The sequence below is a fragment of the Crocodylus porosus genome, unplaced genomic scaffold, assembly GCF_001723895.1.
Source record: "Crocodylus porosus isolate Cpor-Errol unplaced genomic scaffold, CroPor_comp1, whole genome shotgun sequence".
NCBI lineage: Eukaryota > Metazoa > Chordata > Crocodylia > Crocodylidae > Crocodylus > Crocodylus porosus.
In genome coordinates, this window is record NW_017728925.1 from 17,488,603 (window position 1) to 17,516,028 (window position 27,426).

General features: G+C 41.7%; 1 protein-coding gene across 2 annotated transcripts in view; it reads left to right on the top strand.

The window, feature by feature from the left end:
* RABGAP1 (RAB GTPase activating protein 1) overlaps positions 1–27,426 on the top strand; it is a 91,284-nt gene that overhangs the window by 19,255 nt on the left and 44,603 nt on the right. For both annotated transcript variants that reach the window (XM_019541001.1, XM_019541000.1), the window contains 10 exons: positions 969–1,173; positions 2,248–2,422; positions 3,371–3,528; positions 6,645–6,755; positions 8,528–8,594; positions 9,659–9,761; positions 11,280–11,449; positions 13,991–14,165; positions 15,783–15,876; positions 18,984–19,134. In XM_019541001.1, coding sequence (XP_019396546.1) covers positions 969–1,173; positions 2,248–2,422; positions 3,371–3,528; positions 6,645–6,755; positions 8,528–8,594; positions 9,659–9,761; positions 11,280–11,449; positions 13,991–14,165; positions 15,783–15,876; positions 18,984–19,134 — 1,409 coding nt within the window. The remainder of the gene's footprint in view (positions 1–968; positions 1,174–2,247; positions 2,423–3,370; positions 3,529–6,644; positions 6,756–8,527; positions 8,595–9,658; positions 9,762–11,279; positions 11,450–13,990; positions 14,166–15,782; positions 15,877–18,983; positions 19,135–27,426) is intronic.

A 27,426-nucleotide genomic window follows, 5' to 3' on the forward strand; every position in this document is an offset into this window, starting at 1 on the left:
CCAGCTGTGGCCTGACCAGGGCCGCATAGAGGGGGAGGATCACCTCCCTGGACCTGCTTGAGATGCCTCTGTGGATGCACGACAAGGAGCGGTTGGCCTTCCTGACCACGTCCCCACACTGCCGGCCCATGTTCGTCTTGGAATCAATGATATCAAAAGCGAGTTAGTGATATAGGAGCAAAAGTCTTAGCTCAATAAGGTGAGTTACCCAGAAATTAAATCCTGGGTAAAATTTTAAGGTACTAGGTGGCCTGAATAGAACAGTGTGTGAAAATACCCTTGCTAAACTGGACCTCCTTGTCCCACTGGCATTCACTCGCAAGTAAATCTTTGCAAGAACTCTTAATAAGCTGTCTTTTTTTTTTTTTTTTTTAGGATCCTCAGTAAAATTCTGTAAAGACTCAAGCAACCGTGTCTCTTTCTTTTTAAGCTGTGCCTTAGCATTAAAATAGTCTGTGCATACTTCTATTATCACTTTTCCATTTAAGTGGCAGTTGTTGCCAGAGGGCTGTCATGTGATTCCCTTGGGTGGAGAGATGGGTGGAGCTCAAAGAACATGAATCAAAGATCTTGTCCAAACTGTTGATAAAGTTTGGAAACTGTCTTAAGGAAAGCCTGGTGGTCAGCTCCCAATATCACATTCTTGGAGCTGCTTCTAATCAAGTCTTCTTAGACTGGCACTGGCTCTTCATGAAGGGGTGAAACTTGGAGCAGTCTGACAGTATGTTAATAGGGAGTCCCCATGGACAGAGCTTATCTTTAGCACTTGGACAGTCTTACCGCTCTCTCCTCTCCATAATGTACTTTGAAGTGAGGATTTTAGGCATCCCCCTCCCCCCATTTTTTTAACCTGTTCTCCTGGCTTTGTGTAGCGTTTGTCATGTGGTGTTGCAGACCTGCTCTGGAGGGTTCACCTGCACCTGCCCTCCGGTCCATCTCTTCGGTGTTAACTTTGTGCTCTACTGCAGAATGCGAGGAGCCAAGCCCTTTTACGCCTGTAGCGGACGAAGACAGCGTGGTGTTCAGCAAGCTCACGTACTTGGGCTGTGCCTCGGTGAATGCCCCCAGGAGCGAAGTGGAGGCCCTGAGGATGATGTCTATCTTACGAAGCCAGTGCCAGATTCCTTTAGACGTGACCTTGTCAGTGCCCAACGTGTCTGAAGGAACTGTGAGGTATGGTGCTTGTTCAGGGAAGTATGTGGCTTGGGTGTTGCCCATGTTAACCATTCCATCTGTCAGAGGAGAGCAGGCTGCTTTCTTGCACATGGGAGAAGACACGGGCTGCTTAAGTGGTTTTTTTAGATTTCATAAAAGGGGGTGTAAAGTCACATGGAAGAAGAGAAAGTCTAAAGGACCTGTGGATCCATTTGCAGAACTTTTATGCACAAGGGACATCAAGGAATGGTGACCTGAGCTGTCTGAGAAAAATAGGAGTGGGGACTGGCATTAACTGATGCTGTGGAAATGAAACTATAGCCTCTGGCCAGGACTGGCTAATTGTTTGGTTTGGAGGATCTTGGGCATGGGGGAGGTTGTCATCTCCCTCCTCAAAAAGTGCTACAGAAGGGCAGGCAAAGGTTTATTGTATTATAAACATAAGGAGCATTGCTCACCTGACAGACGTGACCTGCTGTACAATGGGTCTGCTTTCTGAAGGCTGAGGGGAATTGTGGAAGAAAGTATGTGCTGCATTTTGGATACTTACAATTTAGGATGAGCACAAAAGAAATGAAAAGTCAGCAGTAAAAACTTAAAATGCTCTGAACCTAGCACTGCTGGTCTGATATGTCCTGTCCCTCCGCTCCCCCAGATTAAAGCATTTCAGTCAAGTTTGGAGATGCTTGGAGTTTCTCCAGATGGAATCCCCATTCAATGAGTTTCCGCTTCAGCACTGGCCAAATGCCACCTCCCATGGTGTGGCAGTTATGCAGGTGTTAGGGTCGGGTCAGTATTTCATGTGTAGTTATAAAGGTAGGTGACAGTTGAGGGATGAGATTTGTATACCACACTTTCTCAGGGTATCAGTAGAATCCTTCATAGTTTCATAGTTTCATAGTAGCTAGAGTCGGAAGGGACCTAGGTAGATCATCTAGTCCGACCCCCTGCCTGAGCAGGAAAGAGCACCGGGGTCAGATGACCCCGGCAAGGTGCTCATCTAACTTCCATCTAACTTCAGTCTCACAGTAAGTTGTTGGTCACAGCAGTTCTTGTCAAGCCCAACATTTTTTTTCCTTTTTTTTTAAACAGGCTTTTGGAGCCTCAGTCAAATACAGAAATAGCAAATTACCCAATCTACAAAATCCTTTTCTGTGTGCGAGGGCATGACGGAACTCCGGAGAGCGACTGCTTTGCTTTCACCGAAAGCCACTACAATGCGGAGCTCTTCAGGATTCACGTCTTCCGGTGTGAAATCCAAGAAGCGGTAAGTGGGATCTTTGTCTCAGAGTTCTAGCTCCCTAAATTATATTTCAGATGCAAGCGCATCCTCAGATTTCCAGACCTCTCTCACTTTTGTGGGGGATCAGACGCTTCCAAATTTCGTCCCAATGCAATTCAAATTTGTTGCTTGCAAGTCTTATTACAAAGTGACTTCATGATTGGGGTTTCAGGTTTTCCATAATTTTACACCCAAGTAATTCACCCCATGCTGCACAATTGTACTCCAGCATATTTTCAGCCTTGATGGTGACCTTGAGAAAGGGACTGAAAGCCACTTGATTCCTAAGTCTTTGAGGAGCTAGTAGTTAGTCCTGGTGTGAATACAAAATTGCTGGCTGAATTGATACAAGCCAAGTTCAAATCAAACTTCTGTCAAAGATGACTTGCACGCAATATAGCACTGGCTTAATTATGATCGTGCCAGCTTGCACTTTTAAACAATTTGGTATTGTTGAACAGTTGGATTAAATCAGTGTGACATCAGAGTTGAGGTAAGGCTGTGCTGCTTGTGTGCACACAAATCCACATGAGTAGAGCGTACTTGATACAGAATTACATCGTGATAAACAACTGGCCCCACAGTGGTGTTTTTTTTACTATAAGCACACCCCTTAAATGGAGAAGTAACTATTTTTAGGAGCAACTATGCCAGGCATTTTGGAATATCATGAAGAAATGGACTTTTTATTACAAAAAACAAAACAGTTAATAAATGTGTAGCAGTTGCATTTTTGAGGCAATGGAGAATGCATATTTAGTAGCTTATGTTCTGAAGGTACTTGGAGAGAATCCCAGTCAGGACTGAGAATCAAAATCTCTCTCCTTGCACAACATGTTTTCATTATTCTAGTTAATAAGAAAAGAAGTGGGCTTCCAGTTGTCTTGTCCTGCCTGAATCTCTTCTGATGGCTGTGGTGCTTTATCAATGTAGGTGAGTCGAATACTGTACAGCTTTGCCACTGCCTTCCGCCGATCTGCCAAACAGACTCCACTTTCTGCCACAATGACCCCACAGACTCCTGACAGTGACATTTTCACATTTTCCGTATCTCTGGAAATCAAGGAAGATGATGGGAAGGGTTATTTCAGGTACAGCTTTCTCGTTTCTACTTGCCTATTGTCTGGTTGTATTGTTGGGAAATGAGTGGAAGTGTCTAAATGAGCACAGGTTATGCCTAAGATCTTTCTTTTTGAAGAGTTCATCCTCTGCAGTATACTAATCCCTTCCTTGCTTTGATGGAAGTATTCATTCAAAGGAGAGTTGTGGTTAATTTTTCAATTTTCTGAACTTGTTCAGGACCCTGCAGTTGGATAATCTTGTGGTTTTCATTGCACAGAGTCCAAGGCTGCCTTCCTAATGTTTCTCTGTGTTCTTATGTGCCACTTTGTTTTTAAAACACTGTGTGCAGGGCAGATAAACCACTACAGCTGAGTGAGACTAAATATTCAACAGTACTTCAGATTTCAAATCTAGGACTGCAGGTGTCAATGGCCATGTTTTTCAAAGATGCTGACTGCTGATCAGTCCCCTGAAGACAGTGGACACTGGAAGTAGTTAGTGGCATCTCTAGCAAGACCTTTCCCCCTGCCAACAAAAGGGGATAACAAATCACCTGCTCTCAGGATAGTACAATAAAATTTTGAACACATTCTGACCTAATAGGAAGCCTTACGTATAATTAAGTCAGAAAAGTAGCTGCGCTAAAAACGGGGCTGGTGCTGGACAGGCAGGTTCTTGCATATTCGGCACACTTCAGACCCCCAAAGAAAAAGAACGCAGGGTATAGAAAGTTGCTTTCCTACATAGAGGTCCCTTTTTGACTGTTTTCATTTAATTTGTAGACATGCATGCCCTCCAGCCCCCAAAACTGCTTTAAAAGTATGCAATTGGCCCAAAAAAGATGGCGTTTGCTCTCCCGATAATGTTGAGCATGTTCCTGACAATGTGTCTGTTGTATTGATGACACAACTCTTCTCTTCACCAGGGACATTATCATAGGTCACCAAGGTGCTGGGTAAGGAAGCTATTCCCCAAGCTTCTCCCCTGTCACTGTCCTAAAATGGTGCGAGTGTTTCCGAGCCCTGTCCTGTCTAAACTAATGTCTTCCCCTTTCACTTTTGGTCTCTTAAGACTCAGCAGTGCCACATCGCTTGCTGTTAAATACCACCGCCACCCAGAAATGACTGTCACTATGTTCTGATTCTTTTCAGCAGGAATTCTGATTTTGATGTGAAATCAACTCTGATAGAATGACTTGATAGAAATCACTGATGAGGTTGTGCATGTCAAAAGGAGTTTATTTCTGTAGGTCTGAAACTTGTGTCCTTGCGGAAATACATTTGGAAGCAAATCTGCTTTAACACTAGTTTTACCCTTGCTTTCTGAGCATGATAAATTAAATTAAACTGTGTTAAACACTCTGAGAGCTCTTTTTTTGGCAGAAATAACTCTCTTGGGAAGCTTGGAGCCAGAGCCAACAAAAACAAATATTACATTCTCTTTTTCTCTGTAAGAATAGAGCATTTTGATAAATGTCTGAGGCTGTAGAGTTGTGTAGTCTGAGCCAGAGTCTCAAGGTCATGCTCCTTCCTTCTCCTGACCTCATCTTCTTACACTTAGTGTATTAAGTGCTGCCATTATGTTGTAACTACAAGCCCAGCAGCCTCTACAGACTGCAGTGTTGCTCAGGTGCGTGAAGCATCATGGACAATATGCCCTGTGGTTCCTGGAGGCTTGCAGGCCACCTGCATCATAGTGAGAACTCTAAGTTTCCTGGGTGCTGCCAGAGATGTGTGCGACTCCCAGGTGCATAGTTTGTTTCGGAGCCCAATCCTGCAGGATGTGCAGCCACCTGCGCTTCCAGAATTGACCTCTGCCCTTCTTACAGAAAGGATCAAGGGAGAGGAGGCTGCTAGTGTTGCTATTGCAGGTCTCCAGCGTTAGCACTCCTCTGGTGTGTGATCCGTTTGACTGACATTCAAACCACTGCTTGTGGTTTCAGAAAGCTAAATCTCCCCATTGGCTGCTAATGCTTAATTATAGCTTTGTAATGGAGCTCATGCCTATTTCTAAATGTTTGTCCTCTCAGTCCTCGTTTTCAGATTTCATCTCGCTTTTATTTTCTAATCCAAGTGCTGCAGCAGATTTTTGTATTTTTGAGGCTGCAGTTCACAGGACATGCGGTAGTTTTGAGGTCTGTTGTGTCTGCCAGTGGATAATCCTGATTCCTCAAAAGCCTTTTTCCAGTTTTCATTCTCTCTCTGGCCCTGCACAGTGCCCTCTAATGTTTTATGTAACCATTTATAGCATTTTAGAATTGCTGAGTTGTCTTTCTCTCAGGGTAGCGGGGCTGCCAAGAGCTTTGACTTGCTGAGCGTGTTTGGCTTCTGGCCACAGGCACAGAGATTTCTCTGCTTGGATTTATGTCCACTAGAAGCTTTTAAAATCCTTTTGATGGTGATCTCCTCCTCTGTTTATGCAGCAGCTTCTGTCCTGGAGAATCCAAAGTACTGCTCAGATGTCACCAATTGAAATACAAATTTATGGCCTGATCCTGAATGCCCTCTTATTTAAGTGGCTTGCCTACACTGTAGTTGGTGTGAGGGAACATGTGTAGTCAGCTTGGGTCAAGAAAAGATGAAACTAAGTTGGAATGAGTGTACATTTTTCACTCAGTTGCTTATCTTGCACATTTCGTGGCTCCCTCACAGCTAGATGTGTTAGCTGTGGCAGCCATCCTGCAAATGTGACTGTGCTGCTGTTCTTCTTTGAATGTAGACAGGTATCTCTGTTTGCCACTGCACTGTGCTGTGTGGAAATACCCAGTGTGCTTGCAGATGATCCACAGTTTCTAACATGTAATTGCTTACTAGCCCAATTATTTGCAGGTTGGATGAGACATCAGCCTGTTAAAAACATTCCTCCGATTTGCTGCAGGAACCATCCCAGAGCAAGCCACCTAGCAAAAAGGAAATAGTTAAATTAATACAGAACTTGAGGGCCTACCATTACCTGATTTCTGTTGCCATCTCTCATGTTGGTGATTGCAGTTTGCATGGAAGCAGGGTCTGAGTGTGGTTGTGTACAAAACAGACTTCACCAAATGTCTGACTATTGTTTTTGATGCTTGCAAGGCATATGGATAAGTGACCCACTAAGTTGTTTTTTGTTTTGTTTTGTTTTCTCCCTGTCTGGCAAATAACAGTGCAGTTCCCAAAGACAAGGACAGACAATGCTTTAAACTCCGCCAAGGGGTTGATAAGAAGATTGTGATTTATGTCCAGCAAACTACTAACAAAGAACTTGCCATTGAGAGGTAACGTGGTATTTCATTCTTTATCTGTGTTTTGTTTGGTGCCTTATTCTTTGCTTCCAAGGCAGTAGATGTGAGGCCTCTATCAAGGTGCATTTTTTTAATGCCCATATAACTATAGCATGCAAACCTTTACTAGGCTGGGCTATGCCAAGGCCATGACCCTGCATTGATTTTACATTGAAGATGCACAGTACAGATGGAGGCAGCTACCTGTGCAGACTCATCTGTAGGAGTGGAGCTCATGGCTACTGTTATACAGCCACATGTAGAAAATATTGCTACTATTTGAAGGTGCCAGTGTTGTAAAGCAGGCTTCAAGTGAAATTGGTTTTAAAGTGACATAGCAACCAGCAAAAGCGTTATCTTTTAAAACCATCATTGTGGATCTAGGTTTGTTACATAGGCCATTCTGTAGTCTCTTGTATCCCTTTGGAAATGTCCTATCTAATCAGGTCACAAAAATGTTCTGTGGGCCCAGTGTGGAAGATGCATTGTTCTGAAGTTATTTAAAATGTGTAAAGCTGAGTTTTATACTTACAGCAGCAGATAGTACTTTAAGCGGAGGCTTCATTTCCTGTAGCATCTGGGCATCTTGTCTTCTGGTATTCTTATTTAGATGGATTCTGAATCTAGTGTGGTCTAGAATCAAGAACACAGTTCCCCAGCCTTTGGTCCATGGTCAGCAATCCTGAGCACTGTGAGCAGTGTCACACTCTGCTCACAGCTATAGGAAAATTAAAATGTTAAAACTGAGACTAGCTGAGAGAACAATGTCACAGGGGTTTCTTGGTTTGGGGACCAGTGATGCAAAGTGGGGCATGAAGGAAGTGTCAAAACCTTCCAAAGATGAGAAAAAAACATAAAATGTTTCTGAACTGAGCACATACTCAGCACCTCTTTATGCTGAAGAGGGGACTATAGCTTCTTTCACACTAAAACAGAATAGAACAAATTAGGTTGTCATGCAGACAGGAGGATAAAGTAAACCTTTGACTTTCTAGCTATGAAGCATGTTTTGGGGAAATAAAGGCATGAAAGACAAGCCCGTGCATTTAATCTTGAAACTTCAGCTGCTTGTCTGTCAGAGACAGAGAGAGCGCACAAGTTCCTTAATGAAAAGTACCTGTTATAATAGGATATGGGGATAACAATAACATAGCCCAACCTGTAATAAGAGCACACCTTGTTAGACACAGCTGTAATTATACCAATCTTTGGGGAAAACAATTTTGTCTTGAACCCCTCTTCTCATGCAAAAACCAAGTTATAAACTTCTTCACAAAACTGAGCTCTTATTTCTGGTTTCAAATCCAATTATTTTGTAGTGTGCACACAGGGCAGCAAGGGATAGGAGATGCTGTTTACCAGGATGCCCCTTGGGATAACTAGAAACAACAGCCATAAACTGACAGAGAGCAGATTTAGACTAGACATCAAGAAGAACTTCTTCACAGTAAGGGTTACCAGAATCTGGAATGGGCTTCCAGGGGAGGTGGTGCTTTCTCTTACCTTGGGGGTCTTTAAGAGGAGACTGGACAAGCACCTGGCTAGAGTTATCTGACCCCAGCACTCTTTCCTGCCCAGGGCAGGGGGTCAGACTTCATTATGTACTGAAGTCCCTTCTGACCCAAAAAACCTATGAAACCTAGGTTAATATACAAGTAGGTAAGTTTACAAATGAATTGTAGGCAGGACGTGTTAGCTGCTTGTCTCAATTGTAACCTTGATTTCTTCCCTGCCCTTTTGGATTAATTGAGTGTATGTGTTTGCAGGTGTTTTGGCCTTCTCCTGAGTCCAGGCAAGGATGTTCGGAGTGGTGACATGCACCTTTTAGACTTGGTAAGAGGATTATTTATAACAAAGCATGAAACTGTTTTTTAACAGCATTGCTGTTTGACCAATATTCTCTGTTGTGCACTGAGTGAGGCAGGGCAAGAATGTGTAATCATGGTAGTCGAGACTTCATCATAGTGCACAAGGGGACTGAATTAAGATCATAGAGGAAACTTTAGTTCTGCTATTTCCTGACTTGTGACTTCCATCTCAGATCTTTTAACCGAAGGTCTTTTTTGAGAGTAATACTTTAGAAAGAGGCCAGTATAAAAAATGTCCCCGCTTCACTGTCATTTAGCTGTTAGAACACCATGTACAGCATTATCTTTCAGCAGAGTTAATAAAACATTCCTGTATGTTGAAAGTACATTAGTGTGAAACAGCTGAAAGGCTTTTTGAGATTAGCAGCTGGTAAAGCAAGTGTTAGTTTAATTTGTGTCAGTATATTTGAGATAATGAACTCCCTGAAGGACACTGAGAGTGAACATGCCCCTTGGGCAGCTGTCACTTTGAGACTGCCTGGTATGAAACAAGGCAGAAGAGGTGGATTGCTTCAACTTCTGAGACAGTGTTCATAAAGAAATTTGAAGGTGTGGGCACCATTAGTGTAGTTTCTCCTGCAGCATGGAGCCACTCACTCCCTTTTTCTATACCTGACTTCAGCCTGTAAGGTCAGTTGTGACCTGAAAATAGTTGAACTATATTGGCTTGTCCTTTTCTGAAATAAGCTGTTGATCTTAAGAAGTACTCACTTTACTCCAAGATAATTAAGCTGTAGTTGACATAAACTGGAGCTTCCTGGTAGTCTTGGCAGGGAGGCCAGATGTTATACTGGCCATAGACTGAGCTTTCCTTTATTCTGAGACAGTCTTTTCCTGTTTGCCACTGTTAGGGCAGAGAAACATGGACTTGGGAAGTTTGCCCCACTGTAGCCTCTGCAGGAATGCATTTGTGGACAAACAGCAGGTGTCTGACTCTACTGGTGACCTCTTGCACTTTCAGTGGCACCCAGTTTGCTAGACATAATTCCAGAAAGGTTTAGTCATTTTATTTCTTCCATTTGTTTGCAGGAGTCCATGGGCAAAAGCTCTGATGGGAAATCATATATAATCACGGGGAGCTGGAATCCAAAGTCTCCCCACTTCCAGATTGTAAATGAAGAAACTCCTAAAGGTACCAAATTTAACTTGGTGACCAGCAAACATATTAGTTCGCTGCATAGGTGTGGGTTACTTTTTTCCTAAGAAGGTCTTTTGCTCTTTTCCTGTAATGACACAAGGTAGCACAAGTGGCAGTGTGGCTCTCTGCATTGGATTGCACATGGATACTAGTGTGCTGGGTGTGGCACAGCCTACCTAAATACAATAAAATAGAAAAATAGGCAGAGAAAAGTCCTTTATCTAGTATTAAATAATCAGGCATCTTAACAGGGAAAGGATTGGTGATCCCAGGCAGTACAGGCTTGATGAGAAGGCCTTGTGTACTGAGGATCCCAGTTGCTTCTGTTTAGCTTCTGTAGATTCCTGTTGTACTAAAACATTTACCACAAGTTTCCCTTTTGTCTGTTTTTAGTTCTCGCTCTAAATGCCACAGACTTACAGTGGACAAAATGCTGTGTAGAAACTGACACTTGCCAAAAACTGATTCCCAAAACCAGCGGATTTGTGGAGTTCTAGATTTCACCTGTTGTTTGCACTTCAACTTTTGGTGGTGAAAAGCACCATAGCCTGGTATCCAAACCCATGTGGCTTTCAGTCTATCAGGTTCTGAGCCAGTCTGTGGCATTGGTGTCAAACCTGTTGCCACATATCTGTTTCCAATTCTGCAGAATCTGAAGTTCCCATTTTAAAAATGGGACGTTTCTTGCCCAGATTTGAAAATAAAACTTTACAAATGTGGCCTGAGTTATAATTGCAGCTGTGCTGCTGTCTTGTTTGCATTGAGTCTGAAGCAGCTCAGAGAGATGTGAAATGCAGTCATTCATCTCTCTAGCCTAATGAAGGAACCTGAGGAATCAAATTTTCAACTAATTTAGATGAACAGTTGAGGAAATGATTTGTCCAATTCCCACAGTTGTGGGCGGAGCCTGGACCAAGTCCATGTGAAGGTCAGAACAAAGGTAGGAAATAGCAGTGGTTGTAAAAGTTCCTAGCATAATCTCTCCCATTCTGGGGATTCCTATTTATCACTGGCAGCTTGAATCTCCCAAGGAGAGGATTTCTCAGGACTGTGGTGGTCTTAGAACTTGTCTTTAATATGTTAGGAATCATGCTCCATGCAAGCATCTGACTCCTGGGAGTGGGAAGAAGGCAGGACTTAATTAGGTTAAACAGGACCATATTTGCAATACAGATTGCTGTGTGAATCATAACCTTAGTTATGTGTTTGCACTTTTATTATAAACACATTTAATACTTGTCTATGAGAACTTGAAGACCCTGACAAAGGCCTCTTTAATAAGAGCATTCCTTTGACTTTGTATTGTCAAATTAGGTGTCTAAGAATCATTTTATTTTCGTATGCTAGGGATTGTGAAATCTTTTTTGCTTTTTGAGGCTTTATATTATCCAAGAGAGAGTTTTTCTGCAGAATGACCTTGTTAAAGTACCTTTACAAGGCAGATGGGTGAGACGATTTTTTCCAAGATTTTTATGCACGCATTCATGCAGTTGACTTGGTTCTTCCATCTAGATAAAGTGCTGTTCATGACTACAGCTGTCGATTTGGTGATAACTGAGGTTCAGGAACCTGTCCGGTTCATTCTGGAAACGAAAGTTCGAGTTTGCTCGCCTAATGAGAGGCTGTTCTGGCCCTTCAGCAAACGTAGTTCCACTGAAAACTTCTTCCTAAAACTAAAACAGGTAATAATACATTCTTATCTATGTTTAATTTGGAATCTCAGTGTGATTTGGTTTTCAAACTTACCAGACCATAACATCTTTATGGACCATAACATCCATTGCATTCTTCTGAGATTTAGGAGGTGCTGGAGGATAAATGAATGTAAAGACACTGAGGACACGGGTGAATTGTCCGTGCAGTTTAAAGACCAAGTCCTGAGACCATTACTCAAAAGTTGAAAACTATTGAAGCCAGCTGAAGTTGCAGGAAAGTCGCACTGAAGGAGTTGCATGAAAAAATGTCACTGGAACAGATGGCAAGCGTGTAGTGTGTATTTGACATGTCCTACCTATCAGTTTTTCTTTTACTTGAACAAGTTTGAGCATGAAATTAGTAAATCTGCCTTTTTGCAAAAAGATATGTACTGTACACAATTTCAAACTGGATGTAACTGAATAGATCTTGAGCAGATTTGACAATGAGCCTAGAAATATTTCCCTCTCCCCCACCCCGATGATGCTATTTAGTTTCTGGGAATTATAGAAATGTCATTGTATTGCTTACATTATCATGTGTTTAGAGGAGACATTTCACCAACCAAATACCCCAGCTTCACTAACTGAAAACAGTGGAGAAGCGGTACCCCAAAGGCTTCAAACAGCTGCTTTGTTTTTGATTCCACCTGCTGGAAAGAAAAGGATAAACTCAGTGCAAAAGAGGGACAGGAATGATTTAGAGTGGTACCGTACCCTCAGAGAAGTCTAGGTCCAGAAAATCAAGGTTAAATCACTAAAACTTTGCATATGTAAGCAAAAACTGGCATTTTCTCAGATCACTTGGGAAGGTGGAAGAGAATTTGTTTCCAGAAAATATAATGTATGTTCAAAGACAACCGCTGCCATGAATGTGCCTCTTGACTCCTGAAGCCTAACGGCACTGGCCCAAGCATAGTAAGGGCAGAGGCTTTCTGATTTTTTTTTTTCCATATATTTGGTCAAGTAGCTCTGGGGAAATGGGCAGCATTCTCTTGGTGTTGTCTTTTGCATTTGTTTCATTTTAAAGTGGTAGTATAATCTTTGATAACAAATGGCAGGGTCAGTGAGGGAAGAACCTCACTTTGCAGCATTCATCTTATTGTACTTAAAGAAAATTTCCTATGCAGCCTGTTACATTAGCATACATATCCCAGTGCACACTTGGATAGGAACGGATGTTATGGGGAGACTTCTCTACAGTAGTCTGGGAAAAATATTTATGTAGGAGATTAGCCTTTACCTTATCTGGCCTGCTCTTTTGAGATGGAGGATGGAGATGCTGAATGATTACTGTTGTTACTGTAAATATTTCACAATTTAAAATGTAGGCCACTTTTCTGCCTGGTAATTTAAGGAGGCTTATCTGTACTTGGCTAATTCTTTATCTTTTGTCTTACCAAACTTGCATGCAGCGTGACCTTTATCTCACTTTAACTTTGTCTTGTTTGCAGGCATTAAAGTGTTATTTATTTGCCAGCATTTACTTATGGAAGATTTAGGACAATTCATAACTAAATTGACAGATAGTGAGAGTCCTGCCTGATAAGCATGGAAGGAAAACTTGTTTTACAGAGCTGTGATTAGTCTATAAAATATACAACACAATAGAATTAGCTTATCTTAGTTTGCCAGTGCTGCTTGTTTTAGAAGTGATGGAAACAGACGGATTTTATTTTTTTCTAGATAACGTTCAGTGATTGAGAAATCTTTAGTCTGGATTTATTTTAAAATACCAAAATGATGAGAATGAGTGTTGGAAGCTTTTTAGAGTGCCATTTTGTAAGAGGAGCGGGGTGGGGGTTGTTTGTTTGTATTTACCTGCCCTTTTCAGTTAAAGAAGAGGAGTTTCAAAAATTAAGAAGGGAAGTCCTAAAGCCTAGCAAGTTAGCTCCCTGCATTCTCAACAAGAACATTGGCGCATGACTTGGAAGGAATAAAAAAAGACAGTTTAGGATCATGGTGGGACATGAAGTATGAGCAATTATGTCATGAAAACTGACAAGAAACGTTCTAGTGAGAAATTAACTGTAGTTTCAGGGGGGTTTAATGCGTAGTATTCTTCTCATTACTGGAAGAGTTGCCAAGTATTTTGTTATTTGCCAAACTTCCTCTTCCAGGCCCCTGCAAACCTCTCCTACCTGTCTTCAGTCCACACCTGCTGAAAAGGGTGAGGCTGTGTACAGACCTGGACGTGAATGAACACACTTATCCTAGTGAGCCCAGCCCAGCTGTGGGAGCCACATAACACAGATGCCTTTGGGTTATATATGCTTGCTGTGTATTCTAGCTTTAAGGGCAGGAAGCAGAAACAATGGACCACAAACATTCACAGCCCTGGAAGTGGCATTAATGAGGTTGTGAAAGGGCTGTAGCAAAAATGTCAATTCTGTGCCCCTTGAGGAGTGCAGTAGAAATAATTCTGCTTCTCTGTCTCCTCTGTCCAAGGAGCAGAGGTAGAGCCTTGGGCAGCGAAGTAGATGTTGTTCTACAGTGCTGTTATTAAAGATGAAACTCCTTATTTTCTAGACAAAACAGAAGGACCGAAAGAATAGTTCTGACACATTATATGAGGTTGTGTGCCTTGAAAGTGAATCGGAAAGGGAGAGGAGAAAAACCACAGCCAGCCCCTCTATTCGTCTGCCACAGTCGGGGTCCCAGGGTTCAATGATTCCTTCTCCTCCAGAAGATGATGAAGAGGAAGGTAAGGAGGAGGTCATCTGTTGTTCCCTGCTCGTTTTGTTCATTTGGAAGGCAGTGGAAAACTTCCATTTGGAATGAATTAATCTTTCAATGAGAGGTCCTCGTTTTGTTTTTAAAGCTCATAGAGTTTGGTAAGCAGCATCCTAAACGTCTCTGTAACGCACTCCATTTTCTTTGCTGCTGCTGTGAGTTTATTAAACGCTTCTCCTTACTCTATAGATCTGTATGTGGACCAGTATAAAGAAGACAAAAAGGCAGGGGACACTTAGGGTGCCATTTGTCTCTCTCGAGCCGCTGTAAACAGCCGCAACAGAGAAGAAAGGGCGTTAGTCTGCAATGTATGCATACAGCATATTTGCAAAAAAATGCAAATGTAGGGTTCTGTAGGGAAACAGCCTGGCATTGTGGGGATGTTAACTTATCTGGGGTGTAATGTATTTTCAGCAGGGTTTGCAGCCATTTTTAACAGATCTATGAACTTGTTCTGAGTTGTTAGACAGTATCGTCTAGTAGATAGTGCATTGAACTGCGATTCAGACGGTCCAGGCTCTTTTGTTGATTCTGCATGGCCATCTGGGTGCCTTTGGACAAGTTGCTTCACCCCTCTGCCTTGTGTTTTTTTTCCCCCTCTGTAAAGTGAGAATTGCCCTTTTTTCCTTTTATAAAGCAATTTGAGATCAACTGATGTGAAGTGTTCTATAAATACAAGTTGCTATTAACTGTTAGGAAAGTAATCAGTAGACCTGAGTTGTGGCATGTACCACTTCAAAGCAGTGGAAGTGGGAGTTTTTGGTTTTCAGCCATTAGCCAGGAGAATTTGGATCCAGTTGAAAAGAATGTGTTTTCTTCTGAATAATTAAAGGTAGGCAGTGTCAGAATAGTGATGTTGTATTGATGAGATACTGGAATGACAGCAGAATTCTTACCTGCAGTACAAACAATGAGTGTTTCAAAATAGCTAGGAGTATATCAGCTATGATTTTTTTTCTTTTAACCAAAGGATTATTACTGTACTTTGTGCTTATCTGCACTTTTCATTTGAGCAATGGAATGTGTTGCATTGTAAAAGCTGTTTAATTTAAGCTTGGAGAGCCATCAAAAAAAAGTAATAGCTTTTAAAATAAAACTGCAGAGCAATTCAGGCTGCAACAAATGCAGTGACATAATGTCACCTCGTCATATTTCCTGAAGGAAACCAGATCCCTTAATCTTTCATTTGGAAGATAAAGAGTTGAGGATGTGTTATCACTGGCAGCTTTTCAAGTCTTTGTCAAGTACTTTCAACTTAGTTTTAGGACACTTTTTTCAGCATCACTAGGTTTTACTGAAAACAGTGTAGCAAATTTATTTTAAGATAGCATCTGGAATATATTTGCATTTGGTAGCAGTTAGGTTAATGTTTACCTTGTATCCTGACTCGTTCTTGATTAGATAGCAAAGTGTCTTTACTTTTCGTCCCTTGTTTACCCATAAGCATTGCACTTGCAGATACTGTCTTGCTCTTTATCCAAACCAACCCCTAGGAGCTGATTCCTTTGTAGCAAATCAAACATTGATCTGTTAGAAGGGTAATAACATCCACTGTTTTCACACTTTCTCTTCTCTTCTTACTCCGTAGATAATGATGAACCACTACTGAGTGGTTCGGGAGATGTTTCCAAAGAGTGTGCCGAAAAAATTCTTGAAACCTGGGGAGATCTGCTTTCCAAATGGTAAGTGGCAAAAATACACCTGGAGAAAATGGCATACTTGAATGTTTTTAGACATGAGAGATCCTGGGTCAGTGCAAAGAGTCTTTGAGCATCCTCTTCCTAGGACAGTCACTGTACGTGGAAGTCCATGGAGAAGTTTGCTACAGACTTGGTGCCCTTTTGAAACCAAGAAGGTCCTTTATTTTCTGATTGGTTGGATCAGAAGGTCCTTTAAGTCTGGTTGGATGTGGTCTGATTTCTTTAGTGCTGTTACATTTCTTCTCTGAAACTATTGTTGTTAATTTGCAGTGTAGCTTCTTGATGGGTGTTCTCCCAGCCTGTTGTCCCTAGACACTATCATGTTGATTTTCTCTACTTTCGCTGCTTTTTAAATCTAACCACTAAAAAGGAGCGCAGAGCCTGCAGCTTCTCCTTCACTGGCTCTCAAGAGAGTGCTTTCCAGGCAGCTTCCCTCTTGACAGCTCCACAATAATCAAAATGAGCCACTTATCCCTTGGGTACCTCTTAGCCTTTGGATCTCAAGAATGTCAGAGAATCAGACTTGTATTTTGTGTGTGCATACAAACATACAGGTATGTGCACAAGGAAAAAGGTCCAGCCCCCTGCAGAAAAAAAAATACACAGATCATCCTAGCGTGGTGTTTCTGAACAGTAAAGATGCTAATGGAACCCCAGACTTTCCTTTCCTGAGGAGCTGCTTGTCAGCTTTGAATCCTACAAACACCCTTTGCAGAAAGGGATACTGAGATCAGTAAGACTCTCTAGCACTGTTGTTCAAAGGGCACAAGCATGATACCTGATGGACCCTAAATGTGCTATACTTGAACCCTGCTTTTGCTGTTGATCTCTGGCTTAATTCTAGCCTTTGTTTTCTACCACCGATGTCCATTAGCAGAAAGCCAAAGAATGCTACATCCAAGGTAGAGCAAAGCAAACCTTCATTGCAGCAAGGGTGAGATTAAATCCAACATTTACATCACGGAAAACTGAGGCAGTCTTTCTTAGCAAAGATTTTCTTGATATTAAGCCACATTGTGATATGTGGATCAGTTCTCAATAGATATTTGATACTGTTGTTTTAAATATTGTTTTTTATTTCCCATTTGTTTTACTAGGCAAATTTGATAGTATTGATAGGCATGAGAAATTGTCCTGTTAATATAGTGGGAAGGCTACAGCAAAATCATGTTCTTTCCCCTGCTCCCGAACAAACCGCCTTAATTATGAGCTCTGCAAATCTGCTCCCTGTGAGAATGTTTCTCTTAAACTTCAATTCTTCTGTAACTCTTCCAAGGCTGAAAGGTAATTAAACCACCTGACAGTCATACTGAAAATGTTTTGGCAGCTTAAGGAAGATATGGAGTGCCTCTGTGCTAATAATAGCAGTAACAATTTTAGTTAAGAGGGAAAGCCCTTTAACACATTAAAATTATGTTCAGGTAGTAATCCCTCTAATTTTAATGAAAGTGGATTTAAAATCCTAAGAAGCAGAGTCCAGGTGGCTAGATGCACTGCTCTTAAGTGCTTGTGTAGTGATTTAAGGATTTGTTGATACTGATATTTTCTCTCTCTCTTTTTTTACACTGTATAGCTCATTTCATTGCAAAACAGTTGCATGATTTTCCCATTCCAAAGTCTTACTGCTTGTAAAAATCCATTAGACTGTCACCCATAAATAAAGTATAGTCTCAACTGGTTTTGGTCTTATCCATTAAAACTACTGTTTATACTTGTTTTAGTCACAGGCTAAGGCAAGATGGTATATAGATTCTTTAGAGTGTTTTAGATGTTTAACTTCAAGACTGGGTTCTAGGAACATATTTTATTACCTTGCTAGGTGAGAATTGATTTGAGCTACCTCTGCAGTCCCACTCTGTTGTATGCTTGTTTTAATAGGGAAAGCTGACCTTTTCAAGGAGCCTTCTGATAAAACTTGAAGTTCAAAGTGAACTGACCTTGCACACAAGGGTAAAGAGCAGGTGATGGTACTCCAGGCCTGTGAAATAATGGCTTCTCTAAAAATTGAGCACAGTAACTTCTAGGCTGAAGACAATACTGATGGACTCCTCCCCATGTGTGTGGAAAAGGAAGCCAGTATCTTCATACAAATTAGATCTGAGTAATAAACATGATTAGTTTGGCTCCTGAATTGTCATTTTTCATGAAGTGGCATTATTAAATGTGGGTGTCCTGGTCAGGAGATCGTGCTTTACAGACAGCTTTACTATTAGACCAAGGCTGACGTAAACTAATCACTCCCCTTCCCTCTTAAGCACTTTGTACAATGGTTTTCTTGTTTAGTACAAACGTTGAGGAAAGGCTGTCTTTGTCTTGAATACCATGCTGTGTTTTTGGCTATTTAACATAAATTGCTGCTCCTCTTTCTGCACACCTTGTGTTACGTTTTGCTCCCGGTCTAATCATGAAAACCAGCAATCTAGAGCAGTTTGGAATCTGTGAAAGTTCAGTCTAAACTATCCAGGCAGGCCAAGTGAGGGCAGCAAAGAGGAAATTATTCAAACATTTTGAGGGTTGAAATTACCCATTAGGTTCTTGAAAGCTCATGGGTAGCCACTCTAATTGTGAAAGGTTTATCTGTCTGTTTTATTGGAAAAGGACTGGAAATCAACATTCATTTTCTTAAGAGGTGTCCCAGTTTGTGACCAAGTATGTTGGCACAGTTTGAATTGATGCAGATCTATAGATCTTGAAGATCCCAATGATAGCTTAGATTATAAAATATGTGATACCTGTTCAGTCTTCTATTTAAGTCATTTCTGCTTTCGTCTGTTGTGCTCGTGATTTTTTTTATAGCAGCTGCAAGCCGCGTTCATCTTTCAGTTGGAATCGCAAGGGATTATAGAAGAAAATTGAAAAGCGCTTTCATTTAATTTTGTTCCCCTGATAACACGTGAATGTTGCAGCACTGTTTGAGTTAAGCTACAAACTACCTCTGAACTAGAAAAACTTCCATCTGCAAGTTGCAGACTATCCTGACGTTTCTGCTGGTGGTGCACATCCCATCTAGATTGTTAGTGGTTACACACATGTATTCCTGCATGTGTATTTGGGCTACGGTAATGGGATGCACCTCCCTCTTTGTCCAGGCACCTCAATCTGAGTGTGAGGCCAAAGACTTTGTCAGCATTGGTGAGAAGCGGAGTCCCTGAGGCACTGCGAGGAGAAGTATGGCAGCTGCTAGCAGGATGTCACAACAATGACCACCTGGTAGAAAAATACCGGATTCTCATCACAAAGGTAAAGTGGTAGATTATATATACAGTACGTATCATTTTAATTATACAGGTTTCCCTTGCTTTATGCTGTACACGTGCTCCTGGAAAACAGTGCATAACTTGAATTTGGATAAAGGGGAACCCATTTTACAGTGTAACAGATAGGGATCTGTTCCAAGACCTCGACTATACTGACCCCAAACCCATTTCTAACACTTTTACAAGGCCGTTTTGATACTCACCAACAGCAGACAGTACACACAAGCACTGGGCACTATCATAATGGGGATGGCAACTAAAGAAACACATGTTGTAGACAACGAGCAAGGAGCACAGAACCACAACAGAGACTATTTTGGTGTGTGTCACTCCCACAATGCACCACACAAAGCAGCTGACTGCAGGCTTCCACCACATCTGTTGCATAAAAGTGAATTTACCTTGCATATAACAAATTTTTGGCATAAGAGCGAATTCGCACATACAAAACCCACATAAAGAGAAGGAAACCTGTAATAGGATCAGAAGGTGGACTTGAAAGAGAATGACATTGAGTTTTAAAGGTCAGTAAGAATAATTCATTGTTGTATAATCTTAATAAGTCAATATTATACAAAACTCCCCCAAAATCTGTAGTATTTATTGTACAGTGTTATATCTACCACAGAATGATTTTTCCTTTATTCCCATTGATATTTCACACACACAAGACCTGTTTTAATTCACCAGTTAGGTATATGCTGGTGTGTTTCTAACTGATATGTGCTGTCAGACCTAAATGCAAATTCTCTTAGTTTTTGTACAGGAAATCCAAACAGATAACTCCTGTTATTTTGGTTCTAAGATGAAAATCCAGCCCTAATTGTTGATATTTAGCTAGTTTCTTTGTTGGATAACCTGATCAAGATTGTCTTGTGTGCACTGATCAGTTTAATGTTTTTTAGGTTTCGTTATTTAATGTTGTAAAACTTGGTTTTTAAGAACAACAGTAGGATTCAGAAAGTTCTGATGATCAAACAGCAGAAGTAGTGACAAAGGAAGGACCATGTATTGAGTCATCGTGCAACAGCGCCTTGCGAATTCCCCAGTCTACCAGTATCACACAAAATGAGAATGAAATGTCTTGCTGGCAGAATTAGTACTCTGAGTTGTCATTACCTGGATGTGTAAATTGTATTTTATTGTTCTCACCAAACGATCAAGCATTTAAGGATTAGGTTGAAAATGACTGTAGGCAGTTCACTACAAAAGCCCCCTGTCAGAATTGAAAATCATTGGTCTAAAAATAAACAGCAAAATGAGTCAACCTTTTGTATAACTGCGGTCTGGTTACACATAGTTTGACATGGATTTGCAAGGAATAATTACAGGCGTTATTCTGAGGGGGCGTGGACATTTGAAATAGAGACCCAGATAGGATGGGGGAGCCTCCTGCTTAACTCATATCGGCAGCGTTTAGATCACTTGCAAAATGTTCTGTCAAACTTTTTTCCTGCAGTGTGGAATAGTGTATCTGGAACTGAGGCTTTATCTGAGTTGTCTGTATCCATGGTCCCAATAATGTTTTTTCCATATAGGGCAGTCTTAACATCATAGGGAATAAAGCATAAATGTACAATAAATTGCATGAGTTATGAGACTGCAGAATGATCTGCAAAGGAAAATCTCATGGTTGCCCCTATTGTATTGTTGTAACCCTCAAGTGAGGAGACGATCACGTGGCCTGTTCACCCCTCCAGTATCTTGGTGCCAGAAAGAAAAGGAATGATGTCCCTGTGGTGCAGTGTGACACATGCTCCCCTATCAACCTGAGCAAGGAAAACTGTTAGTGGAAGAGTGTTTCCTTTTTCCACCTAAATCTGAAATTCTTCTGCTCTTTTACCTCTTGGTAGCAGCAGAGGAAATAACCTGGCTCTGATGCACTGGAAGTATCTCTAGCATCCAAGGCAGGGTGACTTGGCTGATTCAGCACTGCTGTCTAAAGAGAAAATAAGCTGGCCATTCAGCAGATACTAAGGAATTCACTTCTCGAGGAAAATTAGCTCCAAACAACTGTCTCCTGTCTCTGCCTCAGTCACGGGAAGTATTTGGCATATGTTCTTGTCAAGTTATCAGCTTAGGCAAACAAAAATGAAGCCTACTTTTTAATACAAATGTGCCATATTTGAGCATTGCTATAGCTGTCTTCATTGCCATGGCCAGAATGTCAGATAAATGAACATGAGCTCGGGAGCATATATGTGTAAAATTAGTGAATTCTGCTGAACGCCTTGTCACAAGGACATGAGAAAGGAAAGGAAGTAGAGACAGGCTGATACTCTGGCGGGTGAAAATAGGTTGTTTGGATGTTGCATCCTCCACAGCCTGCATGCAGAGCTAGAACAGCAGAGAAATAATAGAAGGGCTTCAGGGAAGCTCTAAAGAGGAGAGTGGGTGAAGAAAGCAAGAGTTGTTGAGTAGGACGTGGGAGCAGAGATCCATACAGGATAGCACTGGGGAAGCCTTAAAGGAGAACAAAGACTGAAGTAGAAAGGAAGGAGAACCTGACGCAAAGGATTTGGAGAGGAATTCAGCTGCAGTATTGACTGGGCTTGGGAAAGGCTGCTTTTCAGGGCAGTTCCAGAACACTTGAGCCACTTCCTTGGTTTTTTTCATGCACAGCTTCAACAATAGTCTCTTGTTTTATAAAAGGAAATGTAGGTAACAAGTGGATGACGTTTCCCAGGTGTGGCTACAAATTCCCAAGTCCTCATACCATGTGGTTGAGGACTTCAGCACCTGCCACCAAGTTTACCACCTTGCTTTTTGCAGCATTTTTCAATATTTTTGACCCCGGTGCAGGGCCGTAGCTCAGATTGACTCGTGGTGTTGATAGAAGTGTTGGATGCCTGGCAGTTTTACTGTCTGATAGAACTGTGTGAGAAACCTGGTGCTGTGCTGGCTGGCATCGTACTCTGCTGTCTGTGTAAAGCAGCATGTAACACTTCAGATATCTTTTGTTTCTATGTGGTGGATGTGCATCTGCAAACCAGGTGTCAAATTCACTTGGTGCGAGTGAAAATGATGAACATAGAGCATATGCTTGTGACTGGTGTTTGGCTTTCCACCAAAAAATCATGGTACTATCAAAGAATGACTTGAATGCTTTCCTTGGGATCATCAAGACTACTGCAGCTTTCTTCTTATGCTTCTCAGCAAGAGAGCTGGGAACAGCAAACTGTAATTTCTAATCACTCTATCAGACTGCCTTGGAAACCTGTAGTTTTCAGAACCTGTCTTTTGCTTCAGGGCAGAGAATAATGGCAGGTCTCGCTGAGATCTTTATCAACTTCTTTAGTTTGGTGACTGTCAAATTTTCTCATATTAATGCTTTTTTAAACAAATGACATTTGGTGTTGCTGAGCACAAGAGTGTTGAGTACAACGCATGTAAATCACAGGTGGCTCTCCTACCTCTCCTTCCACATGAACAAGTACTCTGCTGACCCAGCAAAACGCATCTGCAACGCTATCATATGCTTGCTAGATGGAGGGCATAATAAGCAAGTAGTTCTGTAAAAGGGCTGGACTGTATTTTGGCCTTGGCACTTAGATTTCAATTAACTACTTGGCAGTTTTGTATGTGGAATTTTGTCGTCATCATTCGTTACTTCAAGCGAAAGGAGAAAGTTCAGCAATATTCAGATCTGTGATGGTGAGCTGTGAATGCCTTCTGGTTCAGGCATATCTGCTAATCATCAGGGATGCCTCATTACTCCAGTTCTCATAGCTTTACTAGCCTGGTAGTACTCTGCCATGTCTTGCTTATCACTCCTGCATTTGTTGCTGCTTTTTCCAAGGCTGTTTCTAGGAGTGGTGGTGTTCAAAATTGCTTAATCTTTGCAGTGCAGTGTTCTGAAAGTGGTACATCCAGGAACGACTAATATTGTCATAGCTGAACTTCATGGAGGGCTAACGTGATACCTTAGGGCAGATGATGCAGATAGGCCCACGTGAGTATTCTCGTGATTGTTGTGCCCCTCCTGTCTCAATGTCAACCTCTTTGTTTCAGTAGCCACGGTTGATTTGTCAGTCTTTCTGTGACCCCAAACAGCAGCGAGGCCCCACATTAATAAGACTCCATGTTGACAGCTGCTTCAGAAGTGTTGGGCTTTTTTTTTGGTACAGTGTGTCTTGTGAGTGGAGTATTGGCTAGAAGCTGCATCATACGGTCTTTTTGATATTCAAGTGTACTTCCCCCTGGACTTCTGACCCTTTCTGTTTCCGGAAGGGGCGTCTTGCTTCCTTCTCTTCTGAGAGCAGCTCCTGGCCTGCTGCAGCTCCATGCCTCATTCTACACAGCTGCTAAACGGTGAAAGCAAAATGTCATCTGCTGTGTTTCACAAAGGCAGACCTGTGTGCTTTTTTTAAATCTATTTTTGTGGTATTGGTAATGGTTTGGAAACCAGCTCAGGAGGTGTATACTTGGAGTCCTTGTAGCCATTATTGTAATGCTAATTTATTACTCACCCTTTGTTTCTGTTGCCTGTGGTAAATGCTGGGCAGCTTTGTACGCTGTGCTTTCATAATGTGAGTAATGTTTAGATTTCACCATTACGCCCACTTTCACAAATTACTTCTGATTGGGAATTTGTGCACCATCTGCATGACCTTCTAAAGCCTGTAGCTGTCCCAGATTGCATGCTCAGGAGAGGTGTGAAAGAGCCAGCCAAAAGAATTGAGGTCATGTCACTGCTGGGGACAGAAATGGAACTTGAGAGAAACGGCGATCTGGACAGTCCCTAGGAGAAGCATCTGTTTCGGGTGGAGCTTGAATAGAGGGATCTTACTTGAGCGCAGCAGCCCTGGGTTTGGGAGATTAAGAGAAATCTCTTGCTTTGACAGTCTTTAGGGTTTTAACTATTAAGGTGTGCTGGGGTCACAGTTTCCAGCTTTCTTCTAATCACAAGGGCTAGAAATGGCTTTCCTTAATGGATGCTGACATTCCCAGGTATTCCAGAAACCTTAGGCAGCTGTGGTTTTAAGAAAAGAATCGCCTGAGGCAAGACTCACGATGAAATTGCTGCAGTTGACAACCCTGCAAATGTTCTTTTGTTGGTATTGGGTGTAATTAGCATGCTTTATACTTAGTCCAGAGCCCAAGGAAAGCATTGAAAGGAGCCTTATGAACTTCAGTGGGTATTGGATCAGTCCTTTCTGTCTGCAAAGGTGTTGGAAAAGAGTTCTGCCGACACCTTTATAACCTTTGTCTTTATTGCTTTAGGAAAAACTTTAGCATCAGCTTAAACTCTGTTTCCATCTGCCATGCTAGATTTCAAATGAAGACAACCTTCCATGCGCTTTGTTCCTGTTATTAATTGTCTAATGAGTTCAGTTAGGGTGAGAAGCTGAACATGACCTTTTAAGTTTGCTAACCACTGTCTGTCAAAATTGGGAAGCGTCCTCTTCCTCCTCTGCGTCTGGTACTATCTGGTAGTTGTAAATAAATGACAAGGTAAGTTGTTATATAGTGAATAACTGAATGCATTGATACTTTATGTTTGCAGTTGATTTCCATCAAGTATGCTATATTTCAATTATGGTGAAACAGCTTCAGCAATAAGATTAGAATCTGATTTAACTGGGGAACAAACATGATTCCATGAAAATTGCTGGCAAATGGCTGGAAGTTAGTAATCATTCACATCTTGCTAAGCAATGGGTGAACTAGTGTAAAACTTTTACCTTTTTTTTTTTAATAAGCCACTGGTTATTGGTCCCAACCAGTCTAATACATGCTGCATAGATAATTGGCAGCAATGAGTTTCAGCCAGACTGCCAGTAGTATAGATCTTCTTTGCAGAATTGCAACCAATAGTGAACAATTGGAAGACAACTTATTTCTGACTTGAGAATCTGGTTATCCAAAATCATACGTATGACACAAGTAAATAGTAGGCTAGCTGTTTTCCTCACTTAAATACTCCATGTTTAAAGGAAATGGTACAAATACTAGTCTGAAAGAAACAAAATATGGGGGGGGGGTTAAGACTTCATAGATGATTCCTGTAACTGGAATGTGAATTTCAGAGGTGCTGAGCACCCAACAATTCTGGTCGGAGCCTAGAAGACCTATGTTACCTTATGGGTTATCTCTTTGGGTTTGACTTAATGACTTCTCTGTGTCTGCATGGGGACACGTTTTTGTATGCTGTAAGTTCTCATGATTTGTAAGATGGGGAACAGAAGAATCTCTGAACAGTGCAGTCCTGCAGCAAAACCGTGTAGCATGGGCAGCCATCTCCATTGCTGCTCATCCAGCAGTCCTCTGAATCTCCCAACTTTTCACTGCCTTCTGCTTCTGAGATGCATAGAAGAAGAAGAAGAAAAAAAGAAAGCAGAGTATAGGTGTTGCAAGTGGCGGGGGAGCAACTGTTTTAATAAGAGATCTTGAAAATCTTCAGCATCCACATCACAACCAAACTCTTGGAAGGTCAACTTTATAACCATTGGATCTCAAACAGTGGCCTTGCAGAGCTCCTTTCAGCTGTTGATAAAGCAAAGAATTGTTTGTTTCCCCCTTAGAAAGGAAAGGAATGGGTTTTTGCTGGGTTTTATGGAGGGTAGTGAAGTACAGAGGGTAAGTGCAAATTGTTGTGCCAGCCAGATAAATGCACCATCAAAAAAAAAATTGGTGCGACAGGGACATCTTGTGGCACCTAAGGAGAAGCCAGCTGCTGGAAGGGGTTAGCTCCTGAATTTGCTGGAAGAGTTATCTCATGCGAGCTGCTCCTTGAGGCAGGTCTCCAGTGTAAACAGTTATCAGCATCAGTTGTGCTAGAACTTTTTAAAAGTCTGGACTCTTACTAGCTACTCTCTCTCGCTCTGTGTTTAGCTCCATGAGAACATAGTCCATAAAGGGCTTTGCCACATGCACGTTTTCAGTAGCTTGTAAAAACTTTTATAGTAAAGCACTAGATGAAAATGTAGCTCGGTTGCATCTCTTTACAGTGCTTGTGATGTTGAACAATGAACTTGCATGGTGGTGAAACCTGGCATGGGCTTCATTTACTTAGCTGTTCCATACTTACCACAATCAGATTTACCAGTGTGCATCTAAATTGAGATTTATGTGATTAATTTTAAGCTTTGCTGAGAGCCACAGATGCCTGGTTTCAGCTGAAATTGTGGATTCTCAGCACTTGGGACCATTCAGTCCTTAAATATCAGGTTAAATACATTATCATGTGAACCTGTAGTAACTGTGGGACTTGGTTAGAAAACTGACCTTTCACTTGTGGGAAACCAAGTTTAAATCCTGCTGAGTCTTGTGCTAATTGTGAGTTGTGCACACCACAAAACCATGCCAGAGTTTGGCATGACTGATCTGAGAGCCCATATTCAATGTAATACCATTTTCCCACCTCATGTGAAGTGCTTAGCTAACAGCTAACAAACAGACAAGGGTCTTTGGGTATCTTTTATTAGACCAATTAAATAGTTGGGAAATATTGTTCTTTACAAGCATTTGGGTACAAACACCCTTCTTCCGGCATAGGGAGAATCTGCTAGTGTTTGGGCACATCTACATGTGCATGAATGTGCTGAAGCTACGACCCATGAAGTTTGGTGCCTGTAATAAAAGGTACTAACTCAATGCACAGTAGCACTGGCACTTGCCTTTTTAGTGATGCTAATGCTCAGTAGACTAATCCTACTCCGCATGAGCACGGCTTTTGCTATGATGCACCAGCGCATAGCAGAATTCATCTACTGCACATTTAGCATCTTGTGTAGATGTGCCCTTTGGGTACTCTCCTGGGTGCAATCAAGGCTTAAGCTGACAAACACAAATTCTTCTGTTCTTGGTTTTTTGGGTGATGGGCAGCAGCGTTGGGCAAACCTGTGTCAGTCCTGCTCATAACAGCCATAAACTCCGATTCAGACTTCTCAAGAGGTTTGAAACTGGTTCAGAGGATCGAAAGCAGTCAGAAACTTTTGCGGTTTTAACAATCAGGACTGGTGGTAGAAGTGATATCTTGTATCAGACCAAGTAGATTTTTGCACAGATGTGCAAAAAAAAAAAAAAAAAAAATCTCGTGGTTGTAGACCTTCTGATAATTAAAAAACCAAACGAGCGCCGGCTGTAGTAACAGCCCGGGTTCTTCAGGTGAATCTGAGATCTTTCATTAGACCAACTTATAGTTGGAAATTTTTTCCAGCAAGCTTTCAGGTGTGAATGCCCGTGTGAAAAGCATCGTGAAGCAGCCCGCTGCTTTTTCTCTGTCTTCGCTTGGTGGTTTCGGAGAGCGGGTGCAAAGCGGGGTCGGGAGGAG